This window comes from Lissotriton vulgaris, chromosome 6, assembly GCF_964263255.1.
Source record: "Lissotriton vulgaris chromosome 6, aLisVul1.2, whole genome shotgun sequence".
Taxonomy (NCBI): domain Eukaryota; kingdom Metazoa; phylum Chordata; class Amphibia; order Caudata; family Salamandridae; genus Lissotriton; species Lissotriton vulgaris.
This window is the reverse complement of record NC_141694.1, coordinates 1,256,241,890-1,256,255,435: the sequence shown is the minus strand read 5'-3', so window position 1 is coordinate 1,256,255,435 and position 13,546 is coordinate 1,256,241,890. Positions and strand designations below refer to the sequence as shown.

Genomic DNA, 13,546 nt, shown 5'->3' with positions numbered 1-13,546 from the left:
TGCTAAGCCTATGCTTAAAAACTTTGATAGAAAGACAGACATTTGAGGTGAGCAGATCTAGAGTGTCGCTGGTGTTGAGAGTGCTCTAACAGGAGCTGCTTTCCACCTAAACTTGGGAACTACCAAGAGTTCTCTCCTTTTTTGCATAATGTATGCGTCACTCTATGCCTGAAAGGGTTTTGTTTTGACTTAATACTGGGTGCTCCTCTGAGTCTGGACAAAGCAATACCTCTCTGAAGAGCTCTAATTAGAGCGAAACACTGTGTCAGGGGTTGCTTTTACTCATTTCAGGTTGGCTTGAGTTGGTAATTTACCAATTCAAAGATGTAATATTGTGCCTGGAGTGATAAATGGCTTTTGTCATTTTACAGCTCGGCAAGGACAGCACTGTACTAGTCCTATGCTTAAAGACTTTGCTGTATGAATGGCAAAAGACTTTGTCATTTTCTATCTCGGCGTGGATAGCACTGTGCTAATCCTATGCTTAAAAACTTTGATAGAAAAACAGACATTTGAGGTGAGCAGATCTAGAGTGTCGCTGGTGTTGAGAGTGCTCTAACAGGAGCTGCTTTCCACCTAAACTTCTTCTTTTTTGCATAATGTATGCGTCACTCTATCAACAACAACAAAAAAAGCTCCAAGGGTACAAGACAATATGACTGCACCTATCTACAATTAGGTCCCCTGTGTACACTAAATATGGGTGCCAAGAACCTTAAGCCACATACCCCTAGGCTCCCCAGGGTATTCACCCCAAATTCCACAACAAAACACAATGGTTCAGCACTCCACAATAAGTAATAGTAAGTCAATAACTTTTGATGAATCCGCTTAGTAGGGCTTAAAATACTTTTATTCTGATTTCTTGATACATCAAGAAATGTATCAAGAAATCAGAATAAAACATTTTTAAGCCCTACTAAGCGGATTCATCAATAGTAATTGACTTATTATTACTTAGTGTAGAGTGCTGAACCATTGTGTTTTGTTATGCGTCACTCTATGCCTGAAAGGCCCGAGGGAATTGGCGTACACTCTCGGCGGAGCACGTCAAGATTTAATCCTCAGTTTTTGCGACAAAACCGAATATATACATAGTTAGACCTGGTACTATTGGAGTGAGTCTCCCTTTATGTTTTTGCTGGTTTTAGATGCTTTGGGCACTGTGTCACTGTTATTCAGTGCCACAGTGCAAGTGCTCCCTATTGTAAATTGTTGTTGTAATGTATTAGTGACTTCATGATTGGCTTATTTGATTTACTTGTCAGACCCTAGTACAGTGCACGGTGTGTGCCCACGGCATTTAGATCAAATGCTGCTAGTGGGCTTGCAGCACTGATTGTGCCACCCACAGAAACAGCTTGTAAAGTGTGTCTCAGGCCTGCCATTGCGGAGCCTGTGTGCAGTCTAGTACTGCCATGTGGACCTGGTAAGTCCATCCACTAACCAGTCCCTAACCCTTCCCTTTTCTACATGTTAGATTCCCCTAAGGTAGGCCCTAGGGCAGGTTGCATTATGTGGGAAAGGTAGGACATGCCCTGATGTGTGTGGCATGTCCTGATAGTGAATTATAGCCAATCTCGTGTTCACTATTGCATGGCTACCTGTCCCCATAGGCCAGAATGGGCAGTTTGATTATAACATCTTATAATCCTAACTGTCCCAGGGAATATGGTGGAAAAACACATTTAGTATACCTGAACTCAGAATGATAAAATGCATCTTTTAGTGAAGTTGATTTTGAGTTTGAAAATAGCACTTTTAGAAAGTAGGTATTTTCTTGCCTAACCATCCAAGCCTCCCTCTGCTAGGTTGTGCATTCCATGTCTGGTTTGTGAGTGACAGGGGCTGGGTGAGTCAGCACAAGGCTAAATAGACCTATCTGCATTGGGAGTGGTGGGAGGAGTAGCACATGGGCCTGAATTGGGCTGTGTCTGCCTTCCACAATGCTGGCTCCACCTCCTGTGGTGAGTCTGATAACCCTGGCCCACACTAACAAAGGAAGAAGTTGTGGACTGGCAGAATGCACCCAGAACTGGTTTGGACCAGGTACAGACACTCTCTGCCTTCAGAGACAAAGGATTTGTGTGTATAAAAAGGGGGCCCAGGCCCCGAACTTTAGATGTAATTGCTGGGGGTGGCCTGCAGTGGTATCTTTATTGCCAAGGAAATGAGAAAGACTTTTTTTTGCAATGTTCATCATCTTGAAGAAGAATCTCCAAGGGCTTGAACTGTGCTTGCCTCCTGCTGAAGTCTCAGGGATACAAGACTTCACCACCAGCTCCCCCCCTTAATTTCCTTGCTGGGAATTATGTCTGCAGAAGCCTGCGTGTTATTGGGAGCTGGAAGTGCGACTCAACGAGAAGAAGCATGACGCATCCGCAGCTGTTGCATCATTAAAAAAGCATGCGGCCACCACAAGGGTCACCGTCACATCACAGGAGAAGCATGTCTCAGTCGCAGCTGTGTGTCGTCACATCACTGGAGAAGCGTGTCGCTACCGCAAGGGTCGCCGTCGCATCACCGGAGAAGCGTGTCGCAGGGCCTGTCGTGGCTCCCTAAAGTTACAGAGTCGCCTCACGGCCGTCGGGCATGCGCGCATCGTCTTCACGTCGTCGCATCGCTTCAAGGGCACCATCTTCTCGCATCGCACCGGATCGTTGCATCGCATCAAGGCGCCATCTTGTTGCATCGCAACCGGGACGCACCCTGAGATCGTCGCATCTCCACCTCTCCGGTAAGGAACAGACGCATCGCCTACTTCGCGCAAACAGTGAGGAACTGACGCATCACCTACCTCGAAGCAAGGAACAGATGCATCATTCTCCCTGCAAACCTTTTGTTTATCTTGCGTGATGCATCCAAAGGTACTTTGTGAGAAATCTGTCGCATTTACCATCTAAAGTGAACTGAGTTATTTCTACCATCTTAAAGTCATTTTCTTACTACTGTACTGTGGATTTTTGTTGTTTGGGTCTTGTGTTATGTCTATATAAAGAATACTTATTCTTATAAAACCTGTATTGTGTCCATCTGTAGCATTTTCACTGTATTACTGTGTGTGTTTACAAATGCTTTACACACTGCCTCTGAGATAAGCCTTCCTGCTTGTGCCAAGCTACCACAGGGTTGAGCTGGGGTTATTTTAGGAGTGTAGCCCCTTACTCTAACTAGAAGCAAGAGTCCCTATTTGGACAAAGGTATAAGCCATTGCCAACTAAAGACACCCAGTTCTAACAGTTGTGGTCAGCGGTGATGATTTGGACTTCCATTTGTGACTCATATACAGTGATTGGTGTGCACTACTAGTGAGTGCAGACCAAACGCAACCATATACATTTTTTGGGTAGAATTATTTTTCCTTGGAACTGTTATTTTTGCTAAAGACTGCCAGTTCGTATTGCCATGAGTAAAGCAGCATCCAACACATTATGGATATAGATTTTGAGGAAGAAAGGTTGGAGGCCTACAATGTAAAACAGCTGAAAGCCTTCTGTAGAAAATTTAAAGTTGCTACTCCAGGCCTCACCAAGAAGAATGAGTTCCAAGAGGCGCTGAGGGCCTGGGTGGAAGCAAGAAATGCCTCTGAGCATGTGGAAGAGCCTACAGAGGAGGCTGAGAATGCAGAACGGCAGCTGGATTGGCCATTGGGTCCAACCAGGGAGAGAGTGTATTCCCCCATAAGCAGCAGTGTTTCTTCCAAGGGCATGTCCCCAGGACAGCTGGAGGACAGAGAAAGAAATAGATTGCTTAGAATGGAGATGGCCAAGCTAAAGTTGGAGAGTCAAAAGGACCTAGAGAGTAAGAAGTTGGAGCTTTACAATAACAAAATAGCTTTTGAAAGGGAAAAAGAGAAATTAGCACATGAAAGATTTTTGAGGGAATTGAAGCTTAAGGCTAAAAGTTTTGAATTGAGTCCCTCTGGTGGCAGCGCATCATCTGTGCCTGCAGAAGGCAGGGTATATTTCCCAAAGGATGTCATCAAAGATTTTCATAAGCATGAAGATATTGGGCAGTGGTTTGCAGCCTATGAAATGGCAATGTTGGGCCACCGGGTCCCTGAGAAGGATTGGGGAGCAGGAATGTGGGGCCGCTTTGTTAGTGATGGGAGGGATACATTGTAAGACCTGCCCAGTGAGAGTAGGATGCTTTATGCCCACATGAAGGAAGCCCTGATGACAAGGTATGGATTGAGCCCAGAACTCTATAGATAGATGTTCAGGAATTGTAACAAGCTGGAGGCTACCACCTGGGTAGAATATGTGTCTTTATTTTGCAGAGCTATGGATGGTTGGGTGAAGGGTAGCAAAGTGAGTACTTTTGAGGAACTCTATGATTTATTTGCATGGGAGCACTTGTCTGGTAATTGTTTTCCAGAGCTACGCCAGCACCTTATTGATAGCAAGCTAACTAACCCTAGGAAGCTTGCTGAGGAGGCGGACCATTGGGTGAATACCCGGGACCATAAGGGTCATGTGGGAGACTCCACCAAGGTTGGTAAAGTGTCCCAAGCAGAAGAGTGGGTGGGACAAGGGTGAACAGAGGAAGTTCCAGAAAGGGCCTCAAAGTAATTCCCAAGGGAACCAAGGTAAGGGTTCCCAGCCTCCCCCTGAGAAGAGATTGAGCCCCTGACAGGTAAACCTGTTCACAGGGGGGCCCCTAAATGCTTTCAGTGTAAACAAGTGGGCCACCTCTGGTATGATCCCCAGTGACCCCAGAAGGATCACAATGCACCACCCTGTACACCACCCCGTCAGGTGGCGAGTGTAGCCCTGGGAGGGGAAGAGATGGGTGCCCAAGGTGGGTGTGGTCCCACAGAAATGTCCCTTGTCTCTTTAAAAGATTGTGAGGTGGTCCCCAGGACCCAGCTGCCTGATAACACCAAAAAGTACAGGCAGTGGGTGACCATCAATGGCCATAGGGTGGAGGCTCTGAGAGGCACCGGGGCCATTTTGACAGCTGTCAGTAGTCAGCTGGTGTATGAAGAGCAGGTGGTCCCAAATGCATGTTACCCAGTTGTTGCCGCTGACAACACAGAGAGCCACTGCAAGGTGGCTCAGGTTTCCTTTGAGTGGGGGGGTTTCAGGTACTTTCCAAGTAGCTGTAAGGCCAGCCATGCATGTGGATTGTCTGTTGGGCAATGATTTAGACAGCTCTCCTTAGGCTAAGGTGGAGAAAAGGTTTCATTTAGAGATGTTGGGTTTGCCTGAGTGGGAGTGTGTGACCACTCGGTCTATGGCAGCCAGTAGGGGTGCTCAAGAGGTCCTGGAGCCTGAAAGTATGGCCCAGGTACCTGCCTTAAAGAGAAGAGGTAGGAGGCACGAGAAACCAGCCCCCATTGTTCCCACGGTCTATCAAATCCTGCTCCTCTTTTCTCAAATTTAGGAAAATGCTAAAAACTTACCTCTTTCCCACCCCCACGTAGACTCTGTTCCTCTACCTTCCCCTCACTTTGTTCTGTCTACCAGCGCCAGGAAGCTTCGGTGTCAGTGCGCTCTATAAGCAACACTTAACATAACATAACATAACATAACATAACCTAACATAACGGTCCAGGAGGAGGCATACCTTGAGGGGGATGCCCTGGAACCGACAGGGGAGCAAGTTGCAGAACTGAGGGACCTTCTGAGCTGACCCATTGGCAGCAAGAAGGAGGACCCTCCAGGGAGGAATTCTGTGCAGAACAGAAGAAGTGCCCATCTCTTGTGGGTTGGCCTCATGCCAGGCAGCAGGTGATCAGTGTGGATCACATTGGACCTACTGGCAGAATGATCTACTGTATAGCGAACCTAATGCTGATGAGCCTGGGTCAGCCCGGGTGCTGGTGGTACCCCAGCGCTTCAGAGCCTTCCACATGGGTTTGGCTCATGATGTACCGTTAGCTGGACATCTGGGGCAGGACAAGACCATTGAAAAGCTTGTCACCCACTTTTATTGGCCCCAGATGTGCAAGAGTTCAGATACTCATTTTAGGACTTGTCAAACTTGCCAGGCAAGTGGGAAGAGTGGGAGGAAGCACAAGGCTCCTCTCCAGCCCTTCCCTGTGATCAGCAACCCCTTTGGAAGGGTGGGTGTTGACATTGTGGGGACTCTGGACCCCAAGACAGCCATGGGCAACAGTTTTATCCTGGTCTTGGTGGACCATGCTACCCGGTACCTGGAAGCCATCCCTTTCAGGACATTGACGGCCCCCGTGGTGAGACGTGCACTGATGGGGATTCTCTTCCATGTGGGGTTTCCCAGAGAGGTGTTGTCAGACCGTGGTACAAACTTCATTTCTAAGTATATGAAGTCCCTGTGACAGGAGTGTGGAGTAACTTATAAGTTCACCACTCCTTACTGTAGGAAGGTGGAATCTGACTACATGGTTGCCCCCACTTTTTTCTGGTGTTTTGATGGTTTTTGACTTAGTTTGGCTTGAATCCTTCTATTCAGAGCCTCAGTCTTTCTGCTTTCTCTTCTAAAATGATTCCTTTTTTTAATAAACTTTTTACTTTCCATCAGATAGTGCATGTTCATACAGTTGACATAAACTTTTCCATGCTCATGATGAGCTGAGCTCGTCATGAGGCACGGTGCTCCGGTGCTCATGACGAGCTCAGCTCGTCATGGGCCGTGGAACGCTCAGGTGCGGGGAGAATTCCCCTGCTGTGCTGAGCGTTCCTCGGGAACCAATGCACCTGTGACGAGCTGAGCTCGTCATGAGCACAGGAGCACTGTAGCTCATGACGAGCTCAGCTCGTCATGAGCATGGGAGCGCTGTGCGCACCTCCCTCCCCCCCAGCACTGCGGGGGAATTACCCCCGCAGCGAAGGGGATAAACAAATAAATTAATATGAATAAGCAAACATATTAATACATAGGCAAGAGAATAGTGAGAAACAAAAGAGAGGAAACAAATAGAAATTTCACAGTAACATAGCATATGTAAGCAAAATGTTTTTTTGGGGGGAAACACTTCTTATTTCATATTTAGCCAAATCCAGCTACCTTAAGCCATCCAGGGCCAATGGCCCCCACAGCACCTCTAATTTAACTAACGATTTGATGCCACTTGCCTTTGCCAGAGTTGCCTCTACACCATAAGTATCTCTGATAATCGCTCACCAATCCTCTGCCACCGGTGGTGTAGTAGAGACCCATGCCATGGCAATAGCCAGCCTAGCTGTAGCCATTAGAATCGTAAAGAGACGCGCTACTGCCGAATTACCATCTTTATATCCCAACATAATTTCAAGATCTGTGAGTGGGTGATCCAATCCTATTTTAGAATAAAGTATTTGCTCGATTTTCCTTCAGGACCTATTAAATTCTGGACATTCCATAAACATATATTTTCAGTGAGCAGCATACAGTTCACATTTTGGGCATTTTATCTTATCCCCCATCTTATTTCCCTGTACCCATTTAGCTATTCTAGCTGGAGTGTAATACATCATGCAAGTAATACGCGTTTGCTGGAGCTGTAAGCTAACAGAATGGGCAGAGTCCTTAACATAGCCTAATACCTGTTCTATCATTCTAGGTGAGACCATTATCCCCAAGGTTTGAGTCCAACGTTCCACTAATTTCTCATTGCCCAATGGTCTGAAACTATGTAGAAGAGCATACATTGAGCCAATGCGAGATTTAGACTTCTCCCTATAAATACAATCCCAGACTGTTGAATGTTTTATTTCTTTTACGGCCACATTAGAAGCAAGATAATCCTTAATCTGCAAATATTTTTAAAAAATGGGCCGGAAATTTATAGGCCAGTCTTAAATTTTCAAATGATTTAATACCTCTATCATTATATAAATCGCCAAAGCAGTTTACTCCATAGTTCGCCCAAATTTTACCCGCTTGATCCCTAAATACCTCAGGAAAAGTGGGATCCCCCACAATGGGTAGTTTTTATGCAATATCAGTAGATTGCACCTAGTAGACATTGCTTGCCAAATATATACAATATTCTTAACGGTCTTAAATGTTACCCTTTTAAAATAGTTTGGATCTCTAATTCCATATAAAAATGTATCCCTCTGGTTCCCCAGCATAAATGTGAAGACAAAATCAGTCTGATCTAGGCCGACCAAACTACGAAAACGACCCGTAAAAGTGGCCCAGAAAAAGTCTTTGAAATCTGGGAATCCAAGCCCACCTTGATCATATGTAGCTTTAAGCAGCTCAGTCGCCCTCCTCGGTTTTTTATATCCCCAAATAAAACTACTAAAAAACCCTCTAATTTTTAAAAAAATATGTTGGGGACTTTCAAAGGAATAGAACGAAACAAAAATAGAAATGTAGGCAATATTTTCATTTTGATCAAGTTACATCTGCCTAACAGGCCTATTGGGAGCCTATGCCAAATTCTTAACAATTTAATAGTTTCTTTTAGCAAGGGTACATAATTTAAATCAATGATCTGATTAATCTTAGCCGTTATCTTTACTCCCAAGTAAGTTATAGTGACACAAGATCCGATAATGGAGTTCTGAATCCCGACAGTGGTAAGTACCTGAGTTCTGTCAGCATTCAATTTGTACCCTGCAACTTTGTAAAATCTGTATGCTTCTACCTTAATACTAATTGCAGCTTCCTCTGGGTTGATTACATAGACTGCGATATCGTCTGCATAGGCTGTGATCTTTAGTTTAGTATTTTCAGCTTTTAGAGGTTTAATTTGTGTGCACTTTTGTAGTGTGCCCAGAATTTCTGGTGTTTCAATACCATGTCCTGGTCTTAACATTAAGGAGTAAAAAGAATAAAATTAAGTCAGTAGATCTTGGTAATAGTGATGGTAGAGTTTGGTGGCTCTGGCAGAGGGCATGAAATTAACTGCATATATTTCTGACAATGTTGTATTCCAAACGTTGTATCACAAAAGGCATCATAATTCTCATAGACTTGTTTGTAAAATATATGTAAAGGACACCATATTTCTACTTGTCAATGACATCAAGATGGGTACTGCCATTAAATATGTATTTACAAAGCTAGGGAAGGTCCTATTTACTTTAGCGCAGTTGAAGGTGTCATATAAGTTTTACAAACTTCAACTGCGCTAAAGTAAATAGGAGTTGAAATTTGTACAAGTCATCAGTCTGGGTCTACTTCAGTAAGAGAAAGCTTGCTTTCTGGTGGTGATGAGATAAACGTTTCAAAGGTTTGCTTGGAATTTATATAATTTACCCAGAAGATCGTGGTGTCTTTTATATTGAGAGTGTGAATGCCTAGTTTAGCTGGTAATGTTGGAATCAAAAAAGAAAGAAGCAGAAGTGATTAACATAAAACCTTCCTCATACATTTTGGGGGGGTGTATATAGTACTATTGCATAAACTATGCTGTCTTGAGAAATATACATTGTAAATAGTCATCTATGTAAAGAATCAATTAGTGGCCTTTATTAACCTTGATGAAACATCATTCATTTGAAGATAACAAACCTTTGGAAACTTTATGCCAAAATTCAAAGAACTTTGTGCCACCTTTTTTCCAGTCGCAAATGGTTCGATTCTGCGATACGGCCCATTTGCGACCGGAAACCGGCCTTTTCCGATGCATGAAGTCATTCCCATTTGCAAATTAGGTAATCGCAATTTTTTACGATTACCTAAATAGCTAATGCATTTAGGGAATGTCAATTTCTAATTCCCTAAAGGCGATGCATCAGCTCTTTCCTAAATGCAAAGTGTGCCTTTAGGAAATGCTAATTACCATCAACTTCAAATTGATGGTAATTTGCGCATTCTTTGAAAAATGCACAAAAGTGCATTTTTTAAAGTGAGATGTGGTGCACACACATGCCCTTAGGGCGGGTGTTTGCGCCACATGAGCACTGTTCCTTTTTTTGGGGGGTGCATCAGGGGGGCCTTAGGCCCCCTGGCACCCTTGGAATTGCATTCCCAATTTGCGATTACCAATTTGGTAATCGCAATTTGCGAATGCATTTCCATTCATTCCTATGGGCCTGTAGGCTCATAGGAATGAATGGAGTAACATTCCCTAATAGCGTTTCACAATTTGCAAATCGCTATTAGATGATGTTAAGGAATCACAATTTATTTTGAGATTCCTATATGCATAGGGATTTGTGATTCCAAAATAGCAATTCCTTAAAAATCGCTATTTAGGGATCGCAAATCCAAATGTTGATGCATGTGGCAGATAAAGATGTAATCACTGTTGGGTAAAATCCATTGAGGGATGCGGCAGTAAGATAAGGCAATGTATGATAGAGCAGATTGTATACCATGGCAAGAAATTTTTTCGACTACACATTGATAGAAAACCAAAAAATAAAATGTACTGATGCAAAGAAAATACTCAAACACATGGTGAAGGAAATGCTCAAACACATGGTGGCCTTTGATGTCCCGTCTCACCCTTTCGCCAGAATAAGGTAGGAGGCTTCGGCTCTCGCTCATTATTGTGCCTGTGGGGAACCACTGTGGCTGCTGTAAAAGTAAAAATTGCATTAGGCAAAACATACTTTAAGACCCATTTTCACTTTCCCCTCCAAACTCCCCCTCCATGATCACAATGAAAGACTCTCATTAAACCTTTTAGTGGGACCCAAGTTTAAGTAGGACCATGATCACACAGAGTTTGTTGCCAGCAACCTAGTTTCAAGTAAAACATGTGACATAGGAGCTGACAAAATGATTTAGCTGTAAAGTCCTATCTTTAGCCATGGTACACTTAAGGGTTTAAAGGCTTTAAAGACCTGTGTCAGAGCAGTGTATTTGGCTAGTTTGCCTAAAGACATTCCATGAGTATAAATAGACTGTATAAAGTATTTTTCTGGCAGCAAGGATACATGTTCACCTTGTTAATATGTAAGGGACTGGGCGGGTTCATAGCCAATGGAAAGAGGTGGATCATAGTGAAATATACTAATTCAAAACAACAACAGTAACTTGTAAGATTAATGAAAGTCACATAATTTTGCAGAGAAAGGTGAGGTATATCTTGACATTTGCAAAGTGAGGCACGTTTTCCTAAACATTAGTCTGGCTATGCAGTGTGTGCTAATTATTGGTACTACATTCATGCATCTTTATTCTTTTTTGTAATTGCACTATGATCTCACTGCCCATATTTGGGGGTTCACTAATGATTAAGAGTGTCCTGAGAGTTCTTCTCTAGAGCTGATTTTAAGGTATTATCCACTATTGCCCACTGCAAAGTTTGTTAACATTAGTTAATACCATGTACTGAGAGCATAACCCATTAATTGACTACTATGTATGTGAGGGGATAATACAAGGAGAACAGGCAATTAATAGCTTTTACTACTGAGCATGTGGCAAATACATCTATAAGCACCCCTATAGGAAGACCAAAAGGCCAATTGCAACTGCTGGTTTCCAGACCTTCACTGAACCTGGAACACAGGCAAATTAGAATACTTAGTGTGGCCATTCTACTGCCTTGGACTAGCTGAGCCAGTATCAGTATTCCAGAGAGAATTCTAATAATTATATTAATTAAAAAAGTGTCCAGCCTCTGGAACAATAGCTGAATATGAAAATCTTGAGAATTTGATAATATGTATAGAAAATGTAATTTTGCTACGGGTTATTTCTAGGCACGCTCTTTCAATGACTATACTAAGGAATAAAAACAACAAACGTTCATACAGGGTGCATCAATATATTTACTTTGATGTTACTCAAATTAGCTAGACATAGATTCCCTTCAAATGTGTTGCCACGATCAACAGGCATTCACTCCATACGGCCTCTCAGCATCAATCAATCAGTAGATTTGTAGAGCACTTATTGTCACCCGTGAGGGTATACAGCCGATGGCAGGGTCCAGTTGATTAGCTGAATAGCCATGTCTTCAGGGGCTCCCCATCTCTTCAGAACTCTGGAACAGATGGGGAGGTCCAGAGATAATGGGGTAGCTCATTCCATGTCTTCCTTGCTAGGTGGGAGAAGGAGCGACCTCTGCATCTGCTACATCAGATGCGGGGTGGAAGGTTAGAGACGGAAGTGGAGGGGAGATGTCTGGTGGGCTGATGGAAGTTCAGGCGATGGTTCAAGTAGGTGGGTGCGCAGTTGTGTAGGGCCTTGTTTGCGGGGGCCAGGGGCTTGATACCCAGCATCTTTTCTGTAAAGGGAGCCAGCTGATTTCCCTGAGGTAGGGGTGATGTGGGTTTGTCTAAGGAGATCCATGGCGAGTCTGCCTTCTGTGTTCTGCATGGTCTGTAGTCGATTTGTAGCATGGTCATTGAGGGTCTGAGTTAAAAGGGCCACCATGATGCGTCCAAGGGGGAGCTTTTGTTTCCAAAGATCTGTCCCTCTATCTTGTCTGTGTTGAGCTTCAGGCAGTTGTCGTTCATCTATTTGGCAATGTTTGTAATGCAGTTGTTGAAGTCGGTCTTGGTGTTGGTGGTGTCTTCAAAGAGGGAGAGAATGAGTTGTGTGTCATCAGCATAGCATATGATACCAGTCCATGTTTTTTTTATGATGCTGGGCAGAGGTGTCATATAAGTTTTAAAAAGGGTGGGGATGACCGAGGATCCTAGTCCACAGATGATTTCTTTGGTTCGAAGGTGAAGGGTAAAATTACTTTTTGCATTCTTCTGGTGAGGAGAGGCGATCCATCTGAGAGCAGCTCCTTGGATGCCCCTGTTGTGCAGCCATGTGATGAGTGTGTGGTGGGAGTCTCTCCTCTTTCTGAAGTTAGCAACTTTATTTTGTCTAATTTCTTTTAGAAGGGTTTCCGACGTTAAAGCGTTGGAGACTTCAAATAGATTCTATTCTCCTGAAGGGGTACATTGTAACATATTGAAAAGGACTAAAATAATGTCTGAGCCTGTTTTGTATCCTTTTTTTCCATGAGTGTGAAAAGCTATGTGTGGTAAAATGTATGAGAGTAAGGTGCTGGAGTTTAGGGCAGATGGTGAGGAACAGTTGTTACTGTCTTACGTCAAACCCTATAAGGCAGTCTCCATAGCCACTTTAGCTAGTTGGGCGAGAGTAGTAATAAGTGAGGTAAGAGTAGACCTTTCCAGATAAGGTGCCTATTCCTCAGAAGTGCAATGGCTAGTAAGGTTTTCTGGGCAGGTAGTTTGCTAACAAATATTTTAAAAGTAGCAGATTGATCTAATGCAAATACTTTTGCAAAATGTTATTTAAGACCTGTGGCCACTGGATGGCTTTAAACTTGCAAAATGGTAGCCTTCAGAGGCTAACATTATCCCTTCCTCCTCACCCTACGAGGATAAAATAAAAAAAAATGTAAAAACAAAAAGAATGACTAGGATAAAGGTATTATTTAAGTATGTTAACAGGTTTATAATTGATAGTGTTATAGCATCAAGTACTTGTGAATTAATTTTTTTTGCACAAAAAAAAGTACAACACAATACACGCATTTTAATTTCCCAGATATAAAGTGCATGTGCATTACAATGTCAGTACTTTTTATTTGTGCTTTTATGGCCTCAAAGGCTGAAATAAATAATTTGTTTTTTACTTTGCTTGAATTCTATTTGCAGACAACTTATTATAAAGCTTGACAGAAAATGAAGATGTTGTTCTGTTTTGTCGC

The 13,546-nt window shown here is 43.2% G+C and overlaps 1 protein-coding gene across 1 annotated transcript in view; it reads right to left on the bottom strand.

The window, feature by feature from the left end:
• LOC147708719 (uncharacterized) overlaps positions 1-13,546 on the bottom strand; it is a 285,914-nt gene that overhangs the window by 119,872 nt on the left and 152,496 nt on the right. Inside the window, exon 10 of the mRNA XM_086925767.1 lies at positions 10,369-10,440. Coding sequence (XP_086781893.1) covers positions 10,369-10,440 — 72 coding nt within the window. The remainder of the gene's footprint in view (positions 1-10,368; positions 10,441-13,546) is intronic.